The following is a 24,737-nucleotide window of genomic DNA, read 5'->3' on the forward strand; positions in this document are numbered from 1 at the left end:
GCAGAGGCCAGTTAGCGCTGCTGCTCTGTGGCCCTCTTTTCCTGCTCTGCCTGCCACTCTGGAGTTCCTTCCTATTTTGTCCCCTCCTTCCTCCTTCCACAGTATTCTCCTGCCTAAGCCGCTCCTCCTCTGTGCGTGCCTCCTCCACAGTCATTCGCTTTTCTTGGCTGCTCCCTCAGCAGGTATTTGGTGGCTTGTAGAGTGTGACATGGTTTGCTGTCACTGGAGAACTGCGGTTCTCCAGTCTCCCATTCAGGATGAGAGCAACAACTACAGTAGCCAGCAAGGCATACCAGACCACCTCACAAAGATCAAGGGACCTTCCAGCAGTACATCCGATCAACCCTCAGGATGTGCATAAAGTCCAAATCTGCTCTTTTGTTAGGAAGGTCTTTTGGGGGAGTCGCCACACCCAAGTGCTGCACGGATTCACCAGAATCCTTCCCCCAGTCATCAAGCAGCATCAGCACAAAGTTCCATGTAGATGTGGTCCTGACTAGTGAAATGAAGATGAACATTGGAGGTTCAGGAGCACTACCATGTCCTAATGCATGCCTTACCCTGCTACCTGCCTATAAATACTCTCGCTTTCAAGCTGCAGAGTGCTTTCATTTTTCTTAAAACCCTCCCGATCCATCCCATCCTTCTCTGTCCTTTTTGTTCCTTTCTACCCTCCTGTACCTCTCCTCTCCCTTCCTGCTGTTATTCCTACTTTATATGGGGCATCCGGCATGTTTGACTGCTGTGCAAATTCACCATAAACCTTCCCCTAAACAGTCACCAAGCAGCATCAGTAGAAAATTCCACGTAGGTGTGGTCATGGGTAGTGAACAGCTTCAATGCACCTTGGTATTGATTCTTCAAGTCTCTGAAATCCACTGGAGGGATGGACACCATTCTTTCAAAAGATATTTCTTCATTGGTGTTTTGATGATGGTGGCAGAGAGCGATGGTCCAAAGTTGCCCATTGTTGTTCAGCTGGGATGAGATCTGGTGACTATAGCTGCTTTACCATTGTCTGGTACTGGCTCAACTCGACTCGACTCAGTTCTACTTGCTTTTGGTACTGGGTGCTTGGTTTTCCACTGCAGATGGTCCCCTCTCATTGTAGCTGACTATCATAGCAACACTGCAATACACTGCCATGACATTGTCAGCAACTGACACAGTAACAGTGAAGGACATCTAAGGTATACTGCTCTTGATTCATGGTATGTAGCTGCTTTTAGTTCGTACAGTAACTACAGTAAAGTAGTGGTTAGCATTAAATAATGCTTTTAAAAATGGCACTTTCTTTGTTCCAGGACGTCTTGCATGTTGATGATCCAATTTCTGTGACAAGTCGCTAGTCTGCAGTGTTTACATGTCACTGTTTGGTATCACCTCTGCTCACTTGGAATCTCGATGGAGGAGATACCAGAAATAGTATGAGGTGCCAGGTACTATCCCCAACATTTAATTGATGGAAAAACAAATAAGGGAAATCGAGTCGAGTCGAGTCGAGCCGGTACCGATGGAAAAGGGCTTTTAAAGGCCGTAGCATATGATTCACATCATTTCCATAAGCCTGAAACCATTAAGTGACCCCTCGTGACCTGTGGATGAGGGTATTGTCATCTTGGAAGACAACACTCATGTATTCAGATTTTTCCTTTAAACTGTCACTCGTCTGTATGTTGTCATTGAATGACTCACATCAAAAAATTATTTTGTGTATCCTTGAGGTGTAACAATCATGTTAAAATAAATTTCTTCCTTTATGAAATATTTGTAAATCCAATTTTAAAAGTATTTTAATTCATGGTTTGTTAACAGTCCTTGCTTACTAAATTACAGTATTGTAGCCAGCAGATGTACTGTTAGCAACATATACTTAAAGTATTGGAATCAAAAGTATTCTGACTATGCTGAGAGGCAATCCAATGTGTTATATTATCAGTTATATTTTCATCATTGTTAGTCATATATTTATGTATTAGCCACATTTCATTGTAGTAGTTAGTGGAGCTGGTTCTAATTTTAACAGGTTTTTATAATGTGAAGTAATTTATAATACAGTATAATACAATAAATCATAATAAGTGCTGCAATATTCCACTCTAAGTCTTAAATGTAAAGTGTTTTTGCTTTCAGATGGACCAGAGTTAAAGTGTCCTAGCAGTTACACTGCACTGGAGTACAGTCCTCACAACATCACCTGCACATTTGAGGGCTATCCTCAACCCGAGATAATGTGGTACAGAGATGGCGAGGAGGTGGAACTTCCAGCAAACCTAAAAAGACGTGATACAGGGCAGTACTTGATCACAGCCTCAAACAATTTATCAAGTGTCAACACCACACTGGAGATCAATGTCATATGTATGTTATTTTGATGAATATCTTGAAAACTTACATTTTCATAAGTGATTATTGCACTGACGCATTAGCTTTTTCTCTGACTTATATTGTTTAAATTGTTGTCTGTAGACCCACCATCAGAGATAGTTGAGCTTGAAGACTCTGAAGTTGAGCTTGGTTCTGAGTTTTGGTTGAAATGCTCCTCCATGGGCAACCCACGACCAAAATATTTCTGGAATTACTACCAGATGTCCAATGTGGTGGAAAAAAGTGAAGATGGAGTGTCCTATCTGCTCATCCACAATGCCACTGCATTCAACAATGGCTCCTACACGTGTCATGCCTCGAACGAGAGAGGAAATGTCTCTAAAACGGCCAGAGTCACTGTAAAAGGTAAGGTCAGTATAAAGCAGTCTATAATGTGGGATCAGAGGTAACTTTGGTGATCCCTAGTTATTAACCAGCACAACATTTCAGTTTGTCCAGCACTCTGGATTGTGACAAATTAGGCTACTTCCCATACTGAAATCATCAGTCTCAACTGTAGGCTACTTTAAGTGCTAATATTAACATGGTAACACACTATGCTAAGATGGTGAACGTGATAAACATTATAGGCTATCTGCCAGACTTTAGCATGTTAGCATTATCATTGAGAGAATGTTAACATAGTATTTAGCTCAAAGTAATGCACCCAGTGCCTAGAGCTGCTAGCATGGCTGCAGCTTCTTTTACTTTTGTTTTATTACATTTAAGCTACAAAATTTTATATTTAACATTATGCTTTAAGAGTTGGTGCCATTATAATCACATTATTATTATTATTTTGGATCCATCTATCTATTTGCCAATGGAGGACAATGCATTTGTTATACACTAATACTAAGGATTTGGGGGCTCGGCCAACTTTCATAACTAGCTGTTACATAACTATTATTATTATTATTATAAGATCAACTAACTCAATAATAATAATAATAATGATAACAACAACAATAATTATTATTATTATTGTTATTGTTGTTGTTACCTGTTTGCCAATGGAGGACAATGCATTTGTTATACACTAATACTAAGGATTTGGGGGCTGGTCCAACTTTCCTAGATACATTTACAGACACAGCTTATGTGCGCGTGTTGTCGGGGAGGGCTGTTTCCTTTCCTAGTTTCCTCTCTCGTGGTGCAGAGCCTGGAGTCGTGCACTGAGCAGCCATAGCTTAGCTTAGCTTTCTCCCAAAAAAGTCAACAGGTCGCCGGTGGCTCGTCTCATGTAGCCAAAGGGTAACAGGACAGAAGGCTCGGGCGCTCAGGTTGACGGAACCGGATCGACAGCTTCTGAAATACTTTATTTCAATGGAGGATTTAAACTGTCTCCGTCTATTTTCAGTCCTTTTGACTTTAGAGCTGCTGTTGCTTTCTAACGGGACAGTGTCGAGTAAGTTGACCCTCTTGGGACCGAGTTACAGAGCTCATGTTTTATTTTCCGCGGAGATTGAAATGGCTCCATTAGGCTGTTTGGTTTGTTAATAATGCAGAAATGAATAGGAGTTAATGCAAAACAGTGGCGTTTCAAATGTGAACAGGAGGTTACTGCGAATTTAACGAGTCGTGTTCATGTTACATGTGACATGCCTTGTGAGCACCATGGGAAAACCAGTAACGTTCTGGTGCGTAACTGGTTGCTACTAAGCATTGTGGGTGTAGGAAGTGTAGTGTTGTAGGTCTTCTCTCAAATCCTGTCCATATTATACTTTAGTGATAAAACATTAGCTTGTCTTTCTAGGTTAGGCTTACTATTGTATGTTTTTAATAGATGAACGTGCAATGAGTGTGATGCATTTCACTGGGATTTGGTTATTACAGTAGAGTCCAGCACAAAGAGTTGGCCAGTAAGTGCAGCTTTTCCTAAGGGAGGAGTGTATCCTTCCTGAGCCTTTTCCTGTCGCCTCCTCAGAAACAGCTTTTGTTCTACAGATGTAGCTTGTCAATGCTTTTTCTCTACAGCACTAGATGTGGAAATGTGTATAGACTTGGACTAGAATAACATTTCTCACCATCATGCTATGTTCCACAGGTGCCAGACAAGAATGTCCTATCCAAATATCTCCAGACAGGATGGTGATACAATACCAAGGCACAAGCCAGACTGCAAAATGCCAAGTGACATCCACTGCCATCACAAATGTCAAAAACAAATATTGGCAGATTAGAAAGGACGACAGAATTGACAATGAAGACTGGAGGGATGTTGACACCTATAAAGACTGGGACTTGAGGCCTGTTTGTATTGCAACGTTTGTGGGAATAGGAACATGCCAAAAACATTTAAAGTTCACTCTCTACAGTATGTATTGATAACCATTTTTGGACTTTCATTGCCATAAACTATAAATATATTTCTCAGATTTTGTAACTATTCTGCCTTTTTCCCCCCATTCCACTGAAACTCACCTCTGTAGAAACACCGGACAGCGTCTTCATCCGTCCTGTGGATAATGTGACCTCAACTGTGGAGGACGTAGAGTTCCAGCTGCAATGTGACATTATCAATGTTGCTCCAGCACAATACCTTGCTGTGCGGTGGTATCTAGGGAATGACACAGTTGAACCACTTACTAGAGGTGGGGTACTGTTCTTTACTCATGGTCTACCTTACCAAGGAAATCTATCAGTCATAGTGAAACAGCAGACGTGCTGATGAACAAACTTAGGTGTTGTTTGCTGATGAAATAATTATGTTCTGTGAGGAAATTTCATTGGAGTGATAATGTTTTGTCACAGACCTGATGTGACATCCAAAAATCCCTGGTTTTTCCACTTGCTTTTCTATTTGCTTCAATGGCAAGCACTTGTATTAAGATACTCTAAAAATAAGCTAATCGCCTTTTGGTTTTTGCGGTGGTACTTTTAAAGCACAAGTCTGTGCTCGTCAGCATACAGTACGGACAAGCAGTGCATTCCAGCTAGATATTAAATATTGAACAAAAGGTTTGGCACATGAGACCAGTAGTGTGTAACTGTCAAATCAAGACGTCAGTTTATGTTGCGACACCAGAAAGTAAAATGTGTTTTATCGGATGTTTGCATCCCACGAGAGTGATACTTTGCTGTCATCACCTCTGCTGATTGTTAAAATTGAAGAAAAGTTTTGAAATGACAGATGTAAGACATTAAACTGTATGAATTAAACACTATCTACTTTTCTGTTTTTTCACTAAAATGTTCCTTTGTCCATCAGGCCCAATGCGAGTTACTGGTTGTCAGCCTGAGAACAACACACACTGCGACATCAGTGTGATCAAATATCCAGTTAATGTGTCATCTACCATCAGTATCGCTCTGAACAGGACGCAGAGTGGGACACAATTCAGATGTGAGGCTCAGCTGGAGCTGGGACCTGAGGGACCACAGCCTCCTCCAAGCATGATGTCCAGTCCTCTCAACATCTCTGTCAACTGTGAGATCATATTTACATTTGCTGCTCAGTACTCATGAGTAAAATGTTACTGTAAAATGAAGCGGTGATGTATATTTTATCACATCATTCCATACATTTCTACCCTACCCTATCCTGTCATTCCATTGAAATAACAGACATCTACTTATTTCAACAGATAAGCCCATCATTACCGTAAAGCTTCCAAAGACAATGCCAGTGTTCAGAGGTTATCCTGAGGAACTTTCGTGTGAAGCCGATGGTCACCCATCTCCAAAGATCATGTGGGTCTACAGCTCGGACAAAGTGCCCCATATCTCTGGAAACATGCTCACCGTGACTGAAGCAGGTTTCTACAACTGTAGTGCCACTAATGAAGTTGGCTCCAGCTTCCATGTGGTTGAAGTTATTTTAAAAGGTAACAACCAAAGCCTCCTTGTATATTTTTCTATGAAAATCTATAATTGACCTTGTCTTTAAATGTATAAAGTGCTCCAGTAGGAAGCCCAGAGGTACGCTCACCGTCTTCCAAAAGACCAAGGGAAGAGAACAGCAGAGCCATTTGCAACTTCTTATCAGACATTTTCTCGATTAAATCAAGTATAAATAGTGGCTGTGTTGAATGACAGTTGCTTTGTTTACAGCTTGTATTTCCACTGTCTAGGTCTTCTTTTTTTTTTCCTTTCTGAATGGCCAATACAGATACCGCCACCTGCTGGTAGGGAGAGTTATTTCACAGGCCTGCTAGTTGGTCATTGGCTTTAGTCTGTGCACTGTGTTCACAATGTCAGCTTTTGATTTTTCTGAGTGGTACGACACAGCGCTGGCTGTGTACAAAGACTTAAAAAGGCAGAAGGCCAGTGGAATAGTAGCATGGTGTTGCTTTCTGTGGTATAATAAGTGATGTAATCAAAATGGCTTCCACATTTTCACAATAAGACCAGCATTGTGGCTGAGAATTGGTTAATGTATATGTTAAAACTGTTTGTACATAATTAGCAGCTCTTTGATCATTTTCATTTGTGCACAAGTGTCCAGATAGCACAGAGCATATTTGTTTATCTCATGTTTCAAATGGAAATTAAGGAATAAAATGTTCAGCTATAAATAGTTGCATGAACTGGAGACAGAAACAGAGTAATAGAATAGAAAAGACCAAAACAGACATTTTGATACGGAGCAGATCATTTTTAATTTTAAACAACAATATGTTGCATATTTGATTTCATTGCAGAGGACTACCTGCCCCTCATAGCTGGATTTGTGGCTGTCACAGTTGTTGCTATCTCCATCATCTTCCTCTTCATCTACTCAATCTACTACAAGAACACAAAGATGCGGCGATACAGCCTTAAAAACCCCAAACTCAGCACCCACAACGGCAACGTAGCTCACAATGGCTGGGACATGCAGTTTCCTATGACCAGACTGTCTTAGCTGTACATCTGCTGATAGCTGACCACTGATTGAGCTGCATCTCCCTGCCACCAGATCTACAGTGTTTGAAAGCTTGAATAACACCCAGACAGCAGGCTCACACTGAAATCTTTGGAAATATTTTAATTCTTCCAACCGTCATACACTCTGTTATCCTCACATCAAGTTTAGCACATATAATAGTATTTACATCTAATCTGTAAAATTAGCTACTTTGGCTTGACATTTAATATTTGCTACTGGATTTTTCCTGTTTCCACTGAACAGAAACAAAAGCCAAGGAACTTTTGGTTTTTTATGAGCACAGTCTAATATGATTTTGAATGTTTTTGTTGACCTTGGTTTTATTAGTCCTTGATTCTTTTTTATATATATTCACTGAAACTTAGATCACTCTGTCATTATTTTGCAACCCCCAACATAAATTTTTGTGTGAAAGGCAAACCAGATTTTCTCAGTTTGTGCACACTGTGTGCATATACTTTACTGGGCCAGTTGATCCTTTACTATTCTTTGTAAGCTACTCAGACAGCGCTCGTCTTTATGCGCCTTCTCTGTGCCTGGCCCTGTGTTGTGCCATGTCGTGTCAGGATGTGCCCACAATTGTATGTTTTTTATGATTAACTGCAGGCATTAGAGCCTTATGCCTATCAGAACTGTATATTTAGGATACTTTTATGTAAATGCAAAATCTTATATTTATTTAAGAGAAACAAGTCAGTATTGAAAATGGACTGCAAACAGGTATGTAAACGTTAGAAATGAGTTAGTGAAGCTGAAGTTCTATCTGCCATATTAAGGACACATTGTAATGTATTTATGAATACTGCTGTAAATATTTTTGACTTGTGTAAAACTATTTTATTATTAAAAATGAAGTTTTCCAAACAATTGCATTGTTATTGAATATGCACTCTGAATTAATATTTGTAAATATTACAGGTATTTGCAAACCTGATGAAATCTTTGCTCCAAATAAGACAAACATTTCTTCTGTTTTAATAGACCTATAGCAAATGTATAATTGCACATTCATTGCTGACTGTTGCACATACAGGTGATGTAGCATACATTCTTATTATACTGTTATATTTTTCACATACTGTTTTTAAAATTGCCTTTATTTTGTATTGTTATTCATCTATTTTATATTTAGACATTATGTTGTTTGGCATTCAGTGTGGACAGCAAAGAAAGAATTTCATTGTGCAGGGAAACATATTTCCTTATATGACAATAAACAATTTGATTTTATTTGAACTTCTCAAGAGGTTGCTGGAGCCAGCAGGTTTTCCAAGTTTGAATGCTGCCTTCTGGTACTGTCAGAAACGTTGTAATTGCAGGAAGTTGACTGCTTCCTATTTGGAAATTAGGAGAATTTTTTTTTTTTTTTTTTTTTTTTTTTTTTGCGACTGTTGTGGTATATGTGTGTAACGTGCATCATATACTGGCCTTAAAATTGCTGCTCCTATATAGGTCCATTAACTATGTTAAGCCTATGTCTTATTTATGGATCACAGTCACAGCAAATTCCAAAGGATAACATGTTAAAGTGAAAGCACTTATTTCTAACATGGTCCAAAGATGTTACAGACATTGAAAAGGTTTCAAATGAAGGTTAACTTCCATATTTAATTTAAAGCACCTTAGCTCTAGTGTGGCCGTAGGCGTGGTTACCGACCACTGACCAATGCGCTGCAGAAAATGACAGTTTACGAGCAGCAGGTTAATGCACCATCGGAGTTTTACTTTCGTCTGTTTATAGTGGCACTTACCTGTTGGGAAGCTTCGTTAGTTTGATTTTGTTTTTCAACTGGATCTTTCACTTTGCTCTAAGAGCGTTGCTGATTTGCTCACTTGTGAAATCATGTTGTGGTTTTTCGTATTCAGTGGCTTTCTAGCGTGCACAGGTAAAGTCGCATTCCTGATTTTTTTCCACCTAGGCTACAGGTTCGCCAGTGTGAATGTTGGCTGAGGGTGGCCTACGCCCATTGTGCTATTCATGCTCCACTGCGTATACTTCATGGTCTTATTGCTATTTTTCCTGTCTCTGGGGGCCAAAGTTTAACCAGTGAATGTTTCCTTTCCATGGGTTAAACTTTGATCAACTTGCAGATTATCAACCTAACTTGATTTTATGTGTAAGCTATTATCCCAAATCCCACTATGGGCGAGAGGGCAGTAAGACAGAAGACATGCAAACAGGAAATGTATGATTGCTTCTTCTCACCAAAACGTAATTTTAACTGGCTTGAATATTATTACTGATAAAACTGCAAACACCTAAAATGGTTTGACAGTTAAACATGCATTTACAGTGTTCCCAATGTCAATGATATGAGTTTGTGAGACAATTTGATTTGATTTATTCTTTCAAGCATGTAAAAACAGTTGATATGACAACACACATACACATAATCCAATATCAATTTGCTTATACCTAGTACATGCTTGAATGGAGTAGGAAGAAGTCAGACTTATCCAGTCCTACCCCATGACATCATCTTACATCATTGGATTGCAAGCAGTAAATGATTCACTTCTACCCACACAATTTGAATTCAGATGTTTTTTTTCTTAAAGTGGTGACTGTGTTACCCATGCACTGTCCCATGAACAATAACTGGGTGAAAATTCAGTCAGTTGTGTAATGCTTTATACATTTATGCTTGTACTGTAGGTTATAAACTGTACTGTGTGTCTCTAGGAAAGTCTGCAGGTACCTACTGTCCAATTGAAATGAAACCTTCCAAAGTTGTGGTGAGATATGGAGAGCCCTTAAGAGTCAACTGTACCTCATTAACCCAGCCGATAGAGGGAATGGGCTGGGAGTCTACAGCTGGTGGCACAGGCCTTATAGAAGGGGTCTCTTCTTGTCCCTTAACTATAGCCTCTGTAACAGACTGGAATATAGCACCAAAATGCTACATCAATATGATGAACGATGCACAGTGTTTAGAACGCCTACCAGTCACAGTTTACAGTAAGTAGCCCTTCTTTTTATCGGAAGTTGCTGATCAGGCCATTAGTAGTTTTTGATCATTTAATACCACTACGTTTTTGCTAACCATTTTGGCTTTTCTAATGCAGAAACACCGGACAGCGTGTCTCTGTCGGGTCAAACAGGCCCCATGGAGGAGGGTAAACAGTATCTCATGCAGTGTGACGTTGCTAATGTCGCACCAGCATCAAACCTCTATGTGTATTGGCACAAAGGAAAAGAGAGATTCAATATTGGCACATTTAATGATACCACACCAACTCCAGTCAATAGGTCATCTACCGTGACTCTAACCGCTCATAGAGATCATGATGGAACTCAGATCTGGTGTGAAGCACGGCTGCACTTTATGCCAACTGCACCAGATACTCCCGCAGTGCCATCAAAGTCACATAAAATGATCGTACTCTGTGAGTTTTTAACTAATCTTCACAGTTGAAGTTGTAAATGAATATTTTGCCTTTCTTAGATTGTATTTAAATTTCTCTTTGTTTTTTCTCTCTCTGTCTATATTTAATATCACAAACATCCTCAGACCCACCAACCTTTATCAAGCCTGAAACTGAGATGCTGGAAATTAAAGCTGGTAACAAAATTACTTTAGATTGCACCGCTAAAGGAAACCCGATGCCAGTATACACATGGCGTTTCCCACACCCACAACAGATGAACATGAATCAAAGTGAAACTCAGCTCATCTTGATCCCATCCTTTCAGCTTCCAGGGTATTATAACTGCACAGCGTCTAATTCCCAGGGCATCCGGACCAAATATTTCATTGTCACAGAGAATGCCGGTAAGAAATTTTTACTGAGTCTCAGCTTGTTTTACTCTATTTGTTTGCATTGTGAAATCCTATAATGTATTTGCTTTAGTCACCCCGAGGACCACTGCACTGATTTTAATGGCTGTTGGCTTTGTTTTCATCTTTATTACAGAGAAACTTTTTTTTTGCAAAACCAGAAATTCTGAACAGATGAGCTGAGAATGAAAATGTAACAAAATCCCCCTTTTCCCACAGGCAATCGAAAAACCTTTGCAGCAATACTTGTAGGATTTTTGGGTGTTGCAGTTCTGCTGGTCATTGTTGGTGCGTTGTTTGTGACACCTGAAGGCACATTTTCTTTCAACAAAGGCGGCTGTCAACCTACCTCATCAGGCGTTGTATGAGGGTGAAAACTGAAAATCAGTTTTGCATGGCTTTACAGTGAAAATGGTGCTTATTAATAGTTTTTGTGCTTGGAGGAATGTATCACTTACACGTCTTCTGAAGGCCAGTGGTGCGATCTGTTTATGCTCAGCTGGTCGACATCTGCTTTTGCTTAGCCGCTATAGCTTAAAGAATGCATAGTCCCATCCGCTGTCTTTACTAGTGGACTTCCACAAACAGCAAGTTTCCAACCATTGAAGACGCTGCTTAGAAAAAACAGATTACATAGGTAGACAAAGAGTACATTTACATGCACGGTAGCAGCCTGGTTACTGTAAATCTGTGTATACCTGCTAAGGGTCAGAAATCACATTTCTCCTATACCTCTGCAAGCATGACGCATTATTTTAATTGTACTGTTTCTGCTGTGTGTTGTCTGTGTGACTGATAGCACAGTGAGAGAACAGACACAGAGTACAGCTGGTCAGTATCCAGTGTTCAGTAGTAGAAAAAAAGTTCAAATAATCCAACTTTATGCAAATGGCAGACAAAGTTAGTGAGTAGTTGGTGATGAAATCTGAACAGAGAACATACTGTATATTTTCAAGGTGTTTGTACAGATCATGTACTGTATTGTGGAAACTAAACCAGAGCTGGATATATTGGACTCAATGGACATAACATGTATGCATTTTCCTGATCCATTGTACGACCATTATAGGTCAGGAAAGAGGATTTGTCATTTTAGTGTGGAGTTCTCCTGCCCCCAAGTGACAAAAACATCAATTCTTTTTACAGTATTTTAAGGCAAAATTGTATTTTTTTATGTAATTTATATCCACTCGGGTATAGTTTCTATTTTTGCTATCAAACTACAATGATTACTTGAGAATGCTTTTGATACTGCAATGGTGTAAACTGAGTTTTTATTGTTTGGGGTTTTTTAATTATTCATTATTGGTGTCTGATTTAAGCATAGTGTATGATCATTTCATATTTTGTAAAAATGTTTCAGTATATTTTTTTTATATAAACCTACAGTGAGTGGTACATCTCTCTCTCTCTCTCTCTCTCTCTCTCTCTCTCTCTCTCTCTCTCTCTCTCTCTGACATTTGCACTGAAAAGACAGACCATGCCATTTCTATGATTTGCCTTCAGTGTCATATAAGACCATTGATGACTCTACCTGAATATGTGCCAGTGAATCCTGCATCTTTTTTCTGATGTACCAGTAAAAAAAAACAAAAAAAAAACTGATTTCATTGAACAAACTTTAAAAACTTTTAAAGTAATGTTAAAGCATTGAGTGCATGTGCAACTTGTTTAGATACGGTTGTTAAATTGAACCACATCTATGTCAGTGTGATCCTTAGGGTGAATACTGATTGAGGCAAAGTCAAACCAGTGTCTTTCATTGCCATTTCCCTGCCACTTTTTGTCAACCTCTTGGACCTCTCGCTCTTTCTCTCTCTCATTCAATGTGGCTTACAACTGCCATACTAATTAGTACCGAACAAAGTGAATGTAAAGGAGAGTATTTGTTACCCTGCCTCCGGCTGCCAATATAGAGCTATTTTTTTTTGATACTGTGTCCTTTATGTTCAGTCCCTGTCATTTTCACTGAAGGTTTTGCCAGTAAGCACTGTTTATGTATGCTCTGACTGCGTTGCTATAACAATCTGGCAGAGTGAATACTGCTCAATTTGTCACAGAGTTTAAACAAAGGTTATTATAGACACACAGGCGTAACGTATTTCTCTTGAGAACTAGAAGAAAGAGCAGCATATTCAAAGTGAGGGAAGCATGTACTGGAAGCTACACACTGAGATTCCCAGCTGCGCTCTCCAGAAATACATCAAAAAGCATCTGATTACTTGCTCACTTGCACTTAGTTGTGGTCAGGGCTGATATGTTGTGCAGCATTCTGGTCACAGTGGGAATCTTACAAGCTACATGCTGCACAACACCCATACTCCTGCCTGCTGGGATTTCACAAAGCATAGACTTCAGAAGCATTGGGGGACGGGCACTTACGCAGAACTGAAAACAGGCTTTTGTTCGCTGCCAGTCATGATTTGACAACAAAATACCAGATGTTTGGAAAGCGTATCATGGCCACATCTAAGCCTGGTGGTGTAGAAAGTATTAAACTATATCAAACCCAAAGTGTGGTTTAATTTCCATATTCAAGCAGATTTATATGGGTGAATGGTTATCAAATAAAGGAAGGTTTGGGCTATAGATGTTCTTTTATGACTTCAACATGATCATACTATGAATTGTAAAGCATCTCAGTTATTTTAAATGTATTGAAGATGTTTTGGTGTAACTTCAAAAGTGACAGTAATTGAAGATTGTCAACAACATTTTGCTCGACTTAGACTATGGTAAACCAAATATTGAATATGGACAATAGGTGCATTAATCACACTGTTTGTGTACATTATTTCTGTTTGCTGTGGTGTTTGTAGGCCTGAAATCCTAATATCAATAGAGTACAAAGGTTTGGGCTGTGTTTTTTACAGGCCTGCCACCTGTTAAATTTCCCACTTTCCCTTTTACCCCCAACCCCCAAAGTCAGCTGGGATGAAGGGGGCCCTTTTGTATCAGCATAGTTTCCTGCAGGGTTGCCAAGCTTGTTCTTGTGGGAATTTTCTTTCTCTCACCACTTAATCGACGGCTCAGTGCAGAAAGTAACATGGAGAACAACTTTCTGAGATGGATTCTGATTTTTTGCATGTTTTATTCAGGTAAGATGGTGGTAAAAATGCTCTTTCTTACTTGTTAAAGTATTAGATAATGTTTGGTGCAGTAACTGATGAAAAGAAGAATGTCGGCAGTTTTAGTTGGTGATGAATTTGAAAATGACCATCAGTGCAACAAGGCAAAACACTAAGTTTTTAACTTAAAATACAGTCCTCATTCTAATTAGTATGGTGTTGTATTATAAATCTTTATCTATTTGTGTTTACATGGCTATGCTACATTCAGCAACTAAAATGATGGTGGGCAGTTATGGTTGAAATAAAATAGCTATTTTAAATGCAAGTTTGCATGTTGGACTTTATACTCTTTGTTGTAGGTTGAATAAACTGTAGAACCAGTAGTGGATGAGGTATTCAGATCATTTACTTAAATAAAAGTAGCAACACCACAGTGTAAAAATAAAATTATTAACTTGAAAATATATTTAAAGGACCACAAGTACAATTACTCATTATGCTGAATGGCACATTTCACATTAATGTATACCATGTTATTGGAAAGGTGGTGTTACCTTCTACATCGCTGGGTAGCTTGTGAATTCCCTACCAGGGATCAATGAAGCCTTATGATTGTACTGTATTCTGTTTTATTAATCAGATCCTTAAAATTAACTAGGAACTAAAGTAATACATAAATTTAAGGGATTAACTGATGAACTACAACATTTGCCACTAAAATGTAAGTCAAAGCATGAAATAGTGGAAAATGAAAATAACCAAGTAAAGAACAGACACTGTACCTCAAAGCTACTTAAGAACAGTACTTGAGTAAAAGGTTACTTTCTACTTCTATGTAGGATAAATGCCATAAAAGTGCACATTTTGCCAAAATAATGTAAAGTAAATAATTGGCAATGTAGTTATAAGATCAATATACATATATGAAATATGAAAGTACTACAAGCAGGATGTGCTGTTAATTATACTGATTATAGTGATGATGACTGCTGCTGTATGTATCAGTGTCAGGTGAAGGCTGCTCCATGATCCTCAGACCCTCCAGGGTTGTGGTTGGCTTTGGGGAGCCAGTGTCAGTCAGCTGTGAAGCCATTCGCCCGGTACGTGTCCTGGGCTGGGACTCAGTCATCAGTGCTGCAGAAACTCACCAGAACCTTTCTGTCCAGTGGAAGGTAGACAGTCTTATTGATTGGATAGAGGAGCCCATCTGTTATGGGGTGTTTTTCACACCTCCCACACAATGTGAAGAGAAACTCAACCTTGTCCTCTACAGTGAGTCAACTCTTGTTTTAATAGAGTGTGTATATGTCTCACAGAAACCTGTTTGATTAACCTGGACCCTGTGTATTATTAATTTAGAAACCCCAGATAGCGTCTCCATCAGGCCTGTGAACCACACCGGCCCCATGGTGGAAGGGAGAGAGTACCAACTGCTCTGCGAGGTTCAGAATATTGCTCCTGTTCAGTACCTCACCCTGAGATGGTACAGAGGGCTGACTGAGGTTTATAACCATTCCTTCACTGACCTCACATCTTCCTTGCCTGTCCAAGTATCATCCATCCTCATCATCACGCCAACCAAAGCAGAGAATGGAGCACAGTACAGGTGTGTAGCAGAGCTGGAGCTTGGACCAGAGGGACCACAACCACCTCCTACTGTGACCTCGGAGCCTCTTAATGCCTCTGTATACTGTAAGTCATGAGGCTGTTTTTAATCTTAAATAGGGTTCCCATATGTTTAATACACTGAAGAGTGATGGTAGCCTACAGCTAATTCCTACTGATCTTTTCTCTAGTTCCCCCAGCATTCCTCAGTCCTGAACCAGAGGTTTTGGACCTTGTAGTAGGTGTTGAAATTACCTTAAACTGCACCGCCACAGGAAACCCCACACCTGTGTACAGCTGGCAATCCTCCCATCCCATGCAGGAGAGGATAGAAGATGAAGCAATTCTCACCTCCTCCTCACTGCTCCCAGGGACCTACATCTGCATGGCCTCCAATACATTGGAGAAGAAGAGCAAGCAGTTTATTGTCAAAGCCAAGACCAAAGGTAAAAGGGAAATTTGAAGAGCACAGGTCCAAGTCGTCTCCACACAATGCACACTAATTTTCATATTATTTTGCTTTTACTTAGGTATTTGAAACAAGAGATCTTGACATGGGATCAGATGACCACATCGAACATACAAGGAGAATTCACTTAAGGATATTTTACTGTTGCTGCTTTTGAGATGGAAATGACAGTGCATCAACAGATATTTATGAGGATCTTGCTTTCATCCAGAAGTAGATATTATACAGACAAAGACCTGAATATACTATATTTGGTAAATGCCATTTAATTTGTCAGTGTTATAACAAATGTATTCTGTGTGGTAGATTGTTGGTCTATAATATAGTTAACTTTTTATACTTTCAATGTGATATCCCATATCTAATTTATATTTTTGTTACTTATTTTTCTTTTAATGAAATTACCTTGTAACATTACAAATGTGTAGCTGCACTTAATATAGCAATAATTAATACATTATTGTTAATGTAAGATAAAAATGTAATACTGCAACTTTAACACTAGTAGCCAACAGATCGGCAGTTCATTACTGTAAATATTAGTTGTTTCTTTTATTCATTATCTTTATCAAAAAAAATTGAAATAAAAATAAATAAAAACAGTATAATTCACATTGTTGTCTAGACCACATTTAGCTAATTATACTATAGTAATAAAAGCAGGCTATCTATCTTAGTGCTGTGTGGCTGCTACCACTTTATATAAACATAGAAATACTAAAACATTTTGGTTACACAGTAAAGCAAAGCTATTTCACACAGCGAGATAGCCTATACCCTACATTCAGTTGCCTTTGGACTAAAAACAAACGGTAAAAATTCTGTTCAAAGAAACTTTTTTCTTGTTTGTGCTGTTTCTTCTTGTAGGTTCTTATAATGGAATTTATCGTTTACTGCGTGTGAAACGTTAATTGTATGCCACCAGGTGTCGCTGTTTCGCTATCACTAATTATTTCATTGGCTAGTAACACGTCATGTGATCAAAACATTGCCTCACAGGAGGAAGTGGCATTAGCAGCTAGCATTAGCTTATAACGACATTTCATCCAGGATCTGACGTCCATGTCATCTACCCTGAATCTACAAAGGTGGGAGGTCTTTTTTGCAATGTATTGCCGGATATGTTTTACTATTAGTGGTCAACCTCTGAAAGTCGTCATTGTTTTCTTTCAGGCATGCCGCAAAAAGACCCGTGTCAAAAACAAGCATGTGCAATTCAAAAGTGTTTACAAGGTAGATAAAACACCCACTTGAATGACATTAGTATATGTTTTAAAGCAAACTCCACGTTATCCTTTCACTCTCCCGGTTTCTTTTCTATAGCTAACAAATACATGGAGAGCATGTGTGAGGATGTGATCAAGGAGATGCGACGGTGCTGTGAGAGACATGCTGAAAACTCGAACTGTTGTTCTGGGTTCAAGAACTCAAAACCTACGGAGAACAAAACTAACAAATAGCTCCCCGTGAACTGCTTGAATGGAAAGTGTCAGAAGTAACACTGTATCAAGGTTGACTGTGTAATATATCTGTATCACAACAGTGGATTGAGTTATTATTATTTACAGAATTTGGAAGAATGTGATTTAAGTGGTTAACGCTAAATGATCTCTGTTTAAACAGTCCGTAGCAGACGTTTTGACATATCACTGCAGAAACCCACATATCGTGAGCACACTGGGGCACAGCTACTGTATATGAAGTGCAACCAGTATTAATTACACTTGTGTCAAACAGTCACACCTCTCTGGCAGAGTCACAACATGAAGTTGAAAATTATATCTTAATTTAACCTGTCAAATGTAGTATGCTAATTATTAAAGGAAAGACTGTTTCTTTTCTCCAGCTTTTCATGTTATTGTGTCCGCACCCTGTTATCAAGTATGAGGCATACCTGTGTGTGAAAGCTGAGCCTACACAGTTACACGACAGATGTAATGTGCACTATGGTAAACCCACACAGGTGATATAAATAACTTTCTAAGTACTGTATGGGCATGTACAGACTGGGCTAGATTGACATTTCCCTGACTGTGTTGTTAGCTTTGTTGCACCAGCTGACAAATTCCAGTGTAAGGTCTATTGTTACTAGTACACTGAGTCTGGTGGCTGCGCATAATTCCCGGTATAGTTCTGCATATCTTAAACCTGAGCAGAGGTCACATCACCTAGCTGAAAACAGGTGGGTATTTAATATCACATGTTAATTTGCACTAGCCTACTTGATTGCCTAATCTTGAATCAGTGTGGTGTTTTGTCATAAAAGATTTGTTTGTTCTTCACTTGATCCCTTTCCTTTGCCATCCATGTTGCTCAGTTCAAAGTAAGCTGGCATGAGGATGTAGGTTTTACTGTATTTGCAAAATATCAAATCAGAGGAAAGCTATATGGTAAAAATTATTTTGGAAATACACTGCATTTGTGATAGAGGATTATAACTACTTTACTGTTTATTTGCAGACTGCAAACATGACATACATAAAACTGTTGTTCTTCAGAGCTTATTAGGACATGAAATGGACAAAATGCAGTAACTAAAAAAAACAAAACTAAACTGTCACCACAATTAGGCTACTCATCATCATGTACTGGGAAAACAGTTTGGCAAAACTTTGGCAAAATGGCGCCCACTGTGGCAGGTTTGTTTGCTTGCCCTGCTCTTGAATGAGGTGTCTTTGTTATTATATTTGTATATTTTTCTTTCATTGGCTTTGAGCATGGTTTGTATTATTGTGGTAATTGGATAGACTGGTACATTTGTCTCTTCCAGAATCAGGGTTTCTGTCTGATTTCTGTACAACAGAGCTGGAAAACGGGGGTTATTGCCCAAATACAAGCCCTTGTTTGCTGGACTGATGCATTAAAACAATTAGCCTATCAACTGTTTAATTATGTATTGTCATTAAAGAATCTCTAAACCTTTCAAGAAACCAGAGAAAAGGTACACAAAATTGATTTTTTAAACTAATTTTGGCCCACTAAATTCACATTTACACATGCTATTCATAAGTATTTCATGTGATAGAGATGCATGAATGGTCATTAGACAGCATGAAAACACAGTAAACTTTTTTTTTTTACTCTTGCACCCTGGAGGCAAATTCCTTAAAGAGAAATACCATCCCCCTCTTGTGTCGAAACCTGTTCCCCGGTCGAGATATTTCCAAATGTTAGAACTGTGTTTTTAATAGCGCCCCCATCGGTAGTTGTGATTAGGATAAGGTTCAGGTTAGGGGAAACACCTTTTGACAGGACAACAGATTTGGACACAACACCCCCACCCCCACCCCCAACTGTAAGTACGTAGTGCAACAAAATGTCTTTAATTTAGGTCAATATTCATCATGACCTTAAATGTTTAACGAAAAAGTTGACACTCGTATCATTCTCTTCTCTATCGAAGAAAAAACGCGAACATAAATACATAACAATAAAAAGGAAAAAAAGCGATAGTGACATAATTTACAAAGATGCCAAAAAGTTTAACTTTAATTTCTCAATGTGAAAAAAGCGCTGTCAGTTTTTTCTCGACGCCATACGTCCTTACGTGTTGACGTCAAACGGAAATTTGCAGCAGCAAATCTTTCTAGAATTCTGTAGCAGTTTCGCTAGCTAGCGTTTCTTAGCTTTAATTTAGCGGGTCAGTCTGGGCTAAACATAGCCATCCTCTGCATTGAATACAAACGCATTTCTGAAACGTACGAGGTTGCTGCGTTATACACTTTATAATTCGGGTTAGCTTCGTTTAGCCTATCAACTTAGCCGAGCCCGAGTCACAGTAAAAGCTAAAGGTGTTTGCATCAATTTCTTGTTGGCATAATGTCCAGGATAGACTACAGCGTGTGGGACCACATTGAGGTGTCAGACGATGAAGATGACACCCATCCAAATATCGACACACCCAGCCTCTTCAGATGGAGACACCAGGTATATACCTTTAATACACGTGTGACTCGAGTTGTTTGTAGTTAGTAAAATGTGTGACGATTACATTGTAACCGTTAAACGCTATTGTGTTAGCAAGTAGCTAATTTCCTGTGCTTACTTTGGTGCTGCATAACGTTAACTTATAGTTGCAAAATGCTAATAATCCAGTAGGTAATAACTTATAAATGCGTAGCTGTTTGTAATCAACCCCAGGTCTGAGAAGGTAAGTGTTAGAGGGTGGAAGTCAACCATAGTTGAAAGACTGTCTTGGCCATAAAACCTTTGTACCTGTGGTTTCTGACTGAACTTATATTTATACGTAAGGCACGTGTGGAGCGAATGGAAGAATTTCAGAAAAAGGGTGAAGAAATAAACAAGGTACTCATTGAATGCCGCCGTAAGCTGGCAGACACACAGAAGAAAATACAAGAGTTGACCCTTTCAACAACAGATGATGCAAAAGCTGAGCTGAGTAAAGCCCAGGCTGAGGAGAAGAGGCTGAAAAAAGAGGAACGTGAGTGTGAGAAGAAGTTGGACGACCACAACCGGGAAGAGAAGAAGATGCCATGGAATGTTGACACCCTCAGCAAGGATGGTTTCAGCAAGGTAAGGCAGATTACATACTGAAGTAACTCATTTGACCACCCCCACCCCAAGTGACTCAAATTGTAGCTTTTCCCAATGTGTGAACAAACCTTTTTTTTTGCAACTGTTGTCACAATGGCCAGATCAAAATGCATTTCACATTTTTAAATATCCCAATCCTCTAATGCAGTGTCAAATACAAACAGCAGAAACATGACTACAACCATTAAAAAATTGTGTGTGGAACTTCTTTGGGAAAATAAATCAAAATGAAGTGCAGTGCAAATTCTGCCAGGTTAAGTTGGCATATAAAGCAACAACTATGCACAGCCATTTGAATTTGAGGCATCAAGCAGAAAATGGGGTGCAGTCTGCAGATCAACAGCCTGTAGCTAGCTAGTTTTATTATCAATATGCAGCACAAACAACAGCCCTTATCACAAAAATGATAGCAAAGGACATGCTACCCATTAGCTTCGTTGAAGAGGAGGATTTTCTAAGTTTGATGGCATTTGTTCAGTTGAAGTATATTGTCACAGCACGACTGGATAAACTGTATGATAATAATACATGTGAGCTACGCAGTTTAAGTATCGAAAAGGTGTCTTAAACCATGTATACATGGACAGCACTTACAACTGAGTCGTATGTGACAGTCACTTGCCATTAAATAAGCAACAGGAAAGATGCAGAGCACTGTTCTTCAGACTAAAGCAATGCCTGAGTGGCATACTGCTGAAAACCAGGTGAATGTTCTTTCCACTGTTGCAGAACACTGGGGACTTAGAAGTAAAGTCACACCTTGCGCACATGACAATGCTAGCAATATGATGGTGGTTGATCTTCATGTAATTGTCGAATAGTATTTGAAGTTGAAATGCCCATCCCTAATACAGATGCATACAAATACACAGTTTATCTTCATGCCACTACTAGTTGTCTGTTATTTCTCTTAAGTATCCTGTCTACTATTTCTCATCCATAGAGCATTGTGAATATCAAACCTGAATCTACTGATGAGACTGAAGAAGAGAAAGAGCAAAAGCATAAAACTTTTGTCGAGAAATATGAGAAACAGCTTAAACATTTTGGTAAGGATTACTGACTTTCATTAACATTGCTATTTATTTCATGTTACAAGGTATTTGTATTTGAAAGTAGCGATTATTCATAACTGTCTTGACTACAGGCATGTTGCGACGTTGGGATGATAGCCAGAAGTACCTGTCTGACAACCCTCATCTTGTATGTGAAGAGACTGCCAACTACTTGGTCATCATGTGCATTGACCTTGAAGTAGAGGAGGTAAACATTAATAAAATGTTAATCATTTTATTTTAAGCATTTATAATGCATACATTGTATGTATTTTAAGATGTACTGAAGGTAGTTTTATGGACTGTCACTCAGGGGTACTCTTTTTTTGTGCCACAACTTATTTTCTCATTGTAAATTTTGAAATATGTGCATTATTGTGAAAAAGTTTCCTTCTTTTGTAGAAACACGCACTGATGGAGCAAGTGGCTCATCAAACCATTGTGATGCAGTTCATTTTAGAGTTGGCCAAAAGCCTCAAGGTGGATCCCCGCGGATGCTTTCGTCAATTTTTTGCCAAGATTAAGGTGACTATCTGTACTTGAATGCTACAAAATAGAATGCAGTAACTCAGGAACTAAACCAAGACCTGCATTCCTGTGTGCATTTCCATTACATGTGATGAATTGTGAAGATTAGGCAAATGACTCCAAGTATTGATCAAAAGCAGTGTTCAGTTTTCACCCATGAGGAAATAACAAAAGTAATTTTGTTCTTTATTGCTGTGAAATGCTAATGGTTGAGTTGGACTGAATGAAAACTTCTCTGGTTAATTTTTTTTTTCTTGAGAAAGTCACTGCCATTATTCCTCTCATTCACCTGCTTTGTTCTCAAAAAGTGCTCCCTCTCTCTTGTTCACTCAATAGCTCGCTTGACCTCATTAATGTGTTCCAATAGTTGATCCTTGGAAAGTACAGCCAGTGGGACCAGGGACTTTTCTTGTTACACTTGTACAAGAACTAAATTTACTTCCTTCTTCAGTTGAAACTCTGGTTAAGTTCCTGAGTTCCTCAAAGGGTCATGGGAAAGTTTTTAATAAAGGCAAACACCACTCTGTGTGTCCCCTCGCAGACAGCAGATCAGCAGTACCAGGAAGCTTTCAATGATGAGTTGGAGTCATTTAAGGAGCGGGTTCGTGGCAGGGCAAAAATACGCATAGAAAAGGCCATGAAGGAGTATGAGGAAGAGGAACGACAAAAACGTCTTGGGCCTGGAGGGCTAGATCCCGTTGAAGTGTATGAGTCCCTGCCAATTGTAAGTTCTTTTGTTCTGAAGAAGTGTGAGCACTCTCTTTTTATTTTCTCTCCTTAGTTTAAATTGCCTCACAAAGTGTGTTTTTAATTGCAGGAGATGCAGAAATGCTTTGATGAGAAGGACATCCAAATGTTGCAAGAGGTTATTAGTAAAATGGATCCAACGGTAAGTTCCTTTATTAAAGCCTAAAGTAATATTTTTCTTAGAAGTGTTTTTTGAGTAAAAGGGTGTGTTGAGCAATAAAATCACTAAGGAATAGTCTTTTAGATATAGAAATGTGATTTGCATGTATTTTGTCTTGTTTTGCTAAGTTACTAAATGTGACTGTTTTTCCATGATTTAGGAAGCAAAGGCTCACATGAAGAGGTGCATAGATTCAGGACTCTGGGTCCCTAACTCCAAGGCAGGCGAAGCGGACGAAAAAGAGGAAGATGGTATCTATGAGGAGGTTAAACAGGAGCAGGCTGAAACTAAGAAAGAATGACCAATAGTGATCCTGTGATTTGTTTGTACAAATGTACTTACCTATTGTATTGCAACTCTACTATGTCAAGACTAGTTTGTTAATCAAGGATCAATGAAATGTTTGTAAAATGTTTAGTTAAGGCTTGAGGGATTAGATTAACCTAACTATACAACTACACTGCGACAGTAACTCCTGCTTGTGTGTAGGTCTCTTATTTGTTTGAACACTGCTAAAAATGGATTCTTACATTTACAGTGTTAGTATACACCTGTTCATTTGAGTGGGTTTGTTTGATCACACCTGCCTGCTTGCTTCATTTTGTTGGTGTATTGTTGAAAAATGTTTGATACATTTTCAGGTTGTGCTTATAATTAATCTTTTGTCAGTTCTGAGTATGACATTTGCTTGACCTTTAGGGCTTGAGCAGATGATGTATACTGATGGTTATTTCCCCAAAGCAACATTTTCTACAAAGCCACTTAACTAAAGGTTGAATTATATCCATTTATTTAAGAACAGTGTGGTGGGGTTATGTCTGATACCTGAAGGTGTAAAGGAGGTGCTGCTCGTCAGATCATAAAGTTAGAGATCAGAAATGAGAATCTCAAAAAATGTTTCACCTGCAATACCATGCATGATGAAGCATTTGATTATTTACTCATATTTGTTCTGCAGAGATAGTCAGTGACCCAGAAGGTAAATGGATGTATGTGCTTTGATATTATACATTGTAAGATGATGGCTAATGTTAAACACAAAAAGCGGTCCATAACTGTCCTGAGGATAACTGCTCACACACATATTGTAGCTTTATATGGCCCAACCATGAGCATTATTAAAAGGATGAGCTTTGTAGAGGTTGATTGGTGGGTCACGTAGACCCAACTTGGTTTCAGTTTGGCGCTATACATGTTGTAAGAATGATAGTTCGCATGGGCTTCTAGTAGCTTGTGTGATAGGTTACCAAAAGTCCTGGATGGATTTGTTTGGGTTCTATACTTTCATTTTCAGTGCTTTTATTTTGAAGGTGAGACTACTTGGCTGGAATTTTGCTTGACTTAAAATAAAAAAGGTCTATACAAAAGAATTATGCCTGTGTTATAGATCACAAAATAGAGCTGCTAAGTGTACACTGCAGGAGTTGTATTGAGGAAAAAAGGTCTGATTTTTTTATTTTCCTCCAAACTTGTATGAGATTGTGTGATGCAAGTCTGGAAACATATAAATAAAATGCCATGGTTATATCTGA

The 24,737-nt window shown here is 38.9% G+C and overlaps 3 protein-coding genes across 3 annotated transcripts in view; all 3 read left to right on the forward strand.

Moving 5' to 3' along the window:
• The window catches only part of LOC109965869 (hemicentin-1-like), a 22,295-nt gene extending 5,615 nt beyond the window's left edge, over positions 1-16,680 (forward strand). The window contains exons 5-22 of the mRNA XM_020610230.1: positions 2,134-2,361; positions 2,470-2,733; positions 4,415-4,684; positions 4,800-4,961; positions 5,579-5,797; positions 5,955-6,194; positions 7,011-7,212; positions 7,734-7,818; positions 9,009-9,123; positions 9,921-10,196; positions 10,304-10,624; positions 10,750-11,010; positions 11,236-11,383; positions 13,957-14,114; positions 15,093-15,359; positions 15,447-15,779; positions 15,884-16,138; positions 16,223-16,680. Of these exons, the coding sequence (XP_020465886.1) occupies positions 2,134-2,361; positions 2,470-2,733; positions 4,415-4,684; positions 4,800-4,961; positions 5,579-5,797; positions 5,955-6,194; positions 7,011-7,212; positions 7,734-7,818; positions 9,009-9,123; positions 9,921-10,196; positions 10,304-10,624; positions 10,750-11,010; positions 11,236-11,383; positions 13,957-14,114; positions 15,093-15,359; positions 15,447-15,779; positions 15,884-16,138; positions 16,223-16,230 (3,812 nt within the window). The 3' untranslated portion in view covers positions 16,231-16,680. The remainder of the gene's footprint in view (positions 1-2,133; positions 2,362-2,469; positions 2,734-4,414; positions 4,685-4,799; positions 4,962-5,578; positions 5,798-5,954; positions 6,195-7,010; positions 7,213-7,733; positions 7,819-9,008; positions 9,124-9,920; positions 10,197-10,303; positions 10,625-10,749; positions 11,011-11,235; positions 11,384-13,956; positions 14,115-15,092; positions 15,360-15,446; positions 15,780-15,883; positions 16,139-16,222) is intronic.
• Positions 16,681-16,881: 201 nt separating this feature from the next.
• On the forward strand, positions 16,882-18,002 carry cmc4 (C-x(9)-C motif containing 4 homolog (S. cerevisiae)). Its single transcript, XM_020610248.1, has 3 exons — positions 16,882-17,249; positions 17,335-17,394; positions 17,485-18,002. Exons 2-3 carry the CDS (start codon positions 17,337-17,339, stop codon positions 17,619-17,621), a joined length of 195 nt encoding a protein of 64 aa, XP_020465904.1. The 5' UTR covers positions 16,882-17,249; positions 17,335-17,336; the 3' UTR covers positions 17,622-18,002.
• Positions 18,003-19,697: 1,695 nt separating this feature from the next.
• On the forward strand, positions 19,698-24,716 carry cdc37 (cell division cycle 37 homolog (S. cerevisiae)). The gene is made up of 8 exons (XM_020610247.1): positions 19,698-20,088; positions 20,413-20,694; positions 21,659-21,764; positions 21,863-21,978; positions 22,173-22,295; positions 22,840-23,022; positions 23,116-23,187; positions 23,366-24,716. Exons 1-8 carry the CDS (start codon positions 19,981-19,983, stop codon positions 23,504-23,506), a joined length of 1,131 nt encoding a protein of 376 aa, XP_020465903.1. The 5' UTR covers positions 19,698-19,980; the 3' UTR covers positions 23,507-24,716.
• Positions 24,717-24,737: the final 21 nt, after the last annotated feature.

Source organism: Monopterus albus, unplaced genomic scaffold (genome assembly GCF_001952655.1).
Source record: "Monopterus albus unplaced genomic scaffold, M_albus_1.0 scaffold105.1, whole genome shotgun sequence".
In the NCBI taxonomy this organism is placed as follows: Eukaryota; Metazoa; Chordata; class Actinopteri; order Synbranchiformes; family Synbranchidae; genus Monopterus; species Monopterus albus.

Excerpts from the sequence above, each read along its gene's own strand:
- cmc4 (XM_020610248.1), top strand. The coding sequence starts at position 17,337 with ATGCCGCAAAAAGACCCGTGTCAAAAACAAGCATGTGCAATTCAAAAG. Across the intron at positions 17,395-17,484 it reads AATTCAAAAGTGTTTACAAG|CTAACAAATACATGGAGAGC; the intron begins GTAGATAAAACA and ends TCTTTTCTATAG.
- cdc37 (XM_020610247.1), top strand. The coding sequence starts at position 19,981 with ATGTCCAGGATAGACTACAGCGTGTGGGACCACATTGAGGTGTCAGAC. Across the intron at positions 21,765-21,862 it reads GAAACAGCTTAAACATTTTG|GCATGTTGCGACGTTGGGAT; the intron begins GTAAGGATTACT and ends TCTTGACTACAG. Across the intron at positions 23,188-23,365 it reads TTAGTAAAATGGATCCAACG|GAAGCAAAGGCTCACATGAA; the intron begins GTAAGTTCCTTT and ends TCCATGATTTAG.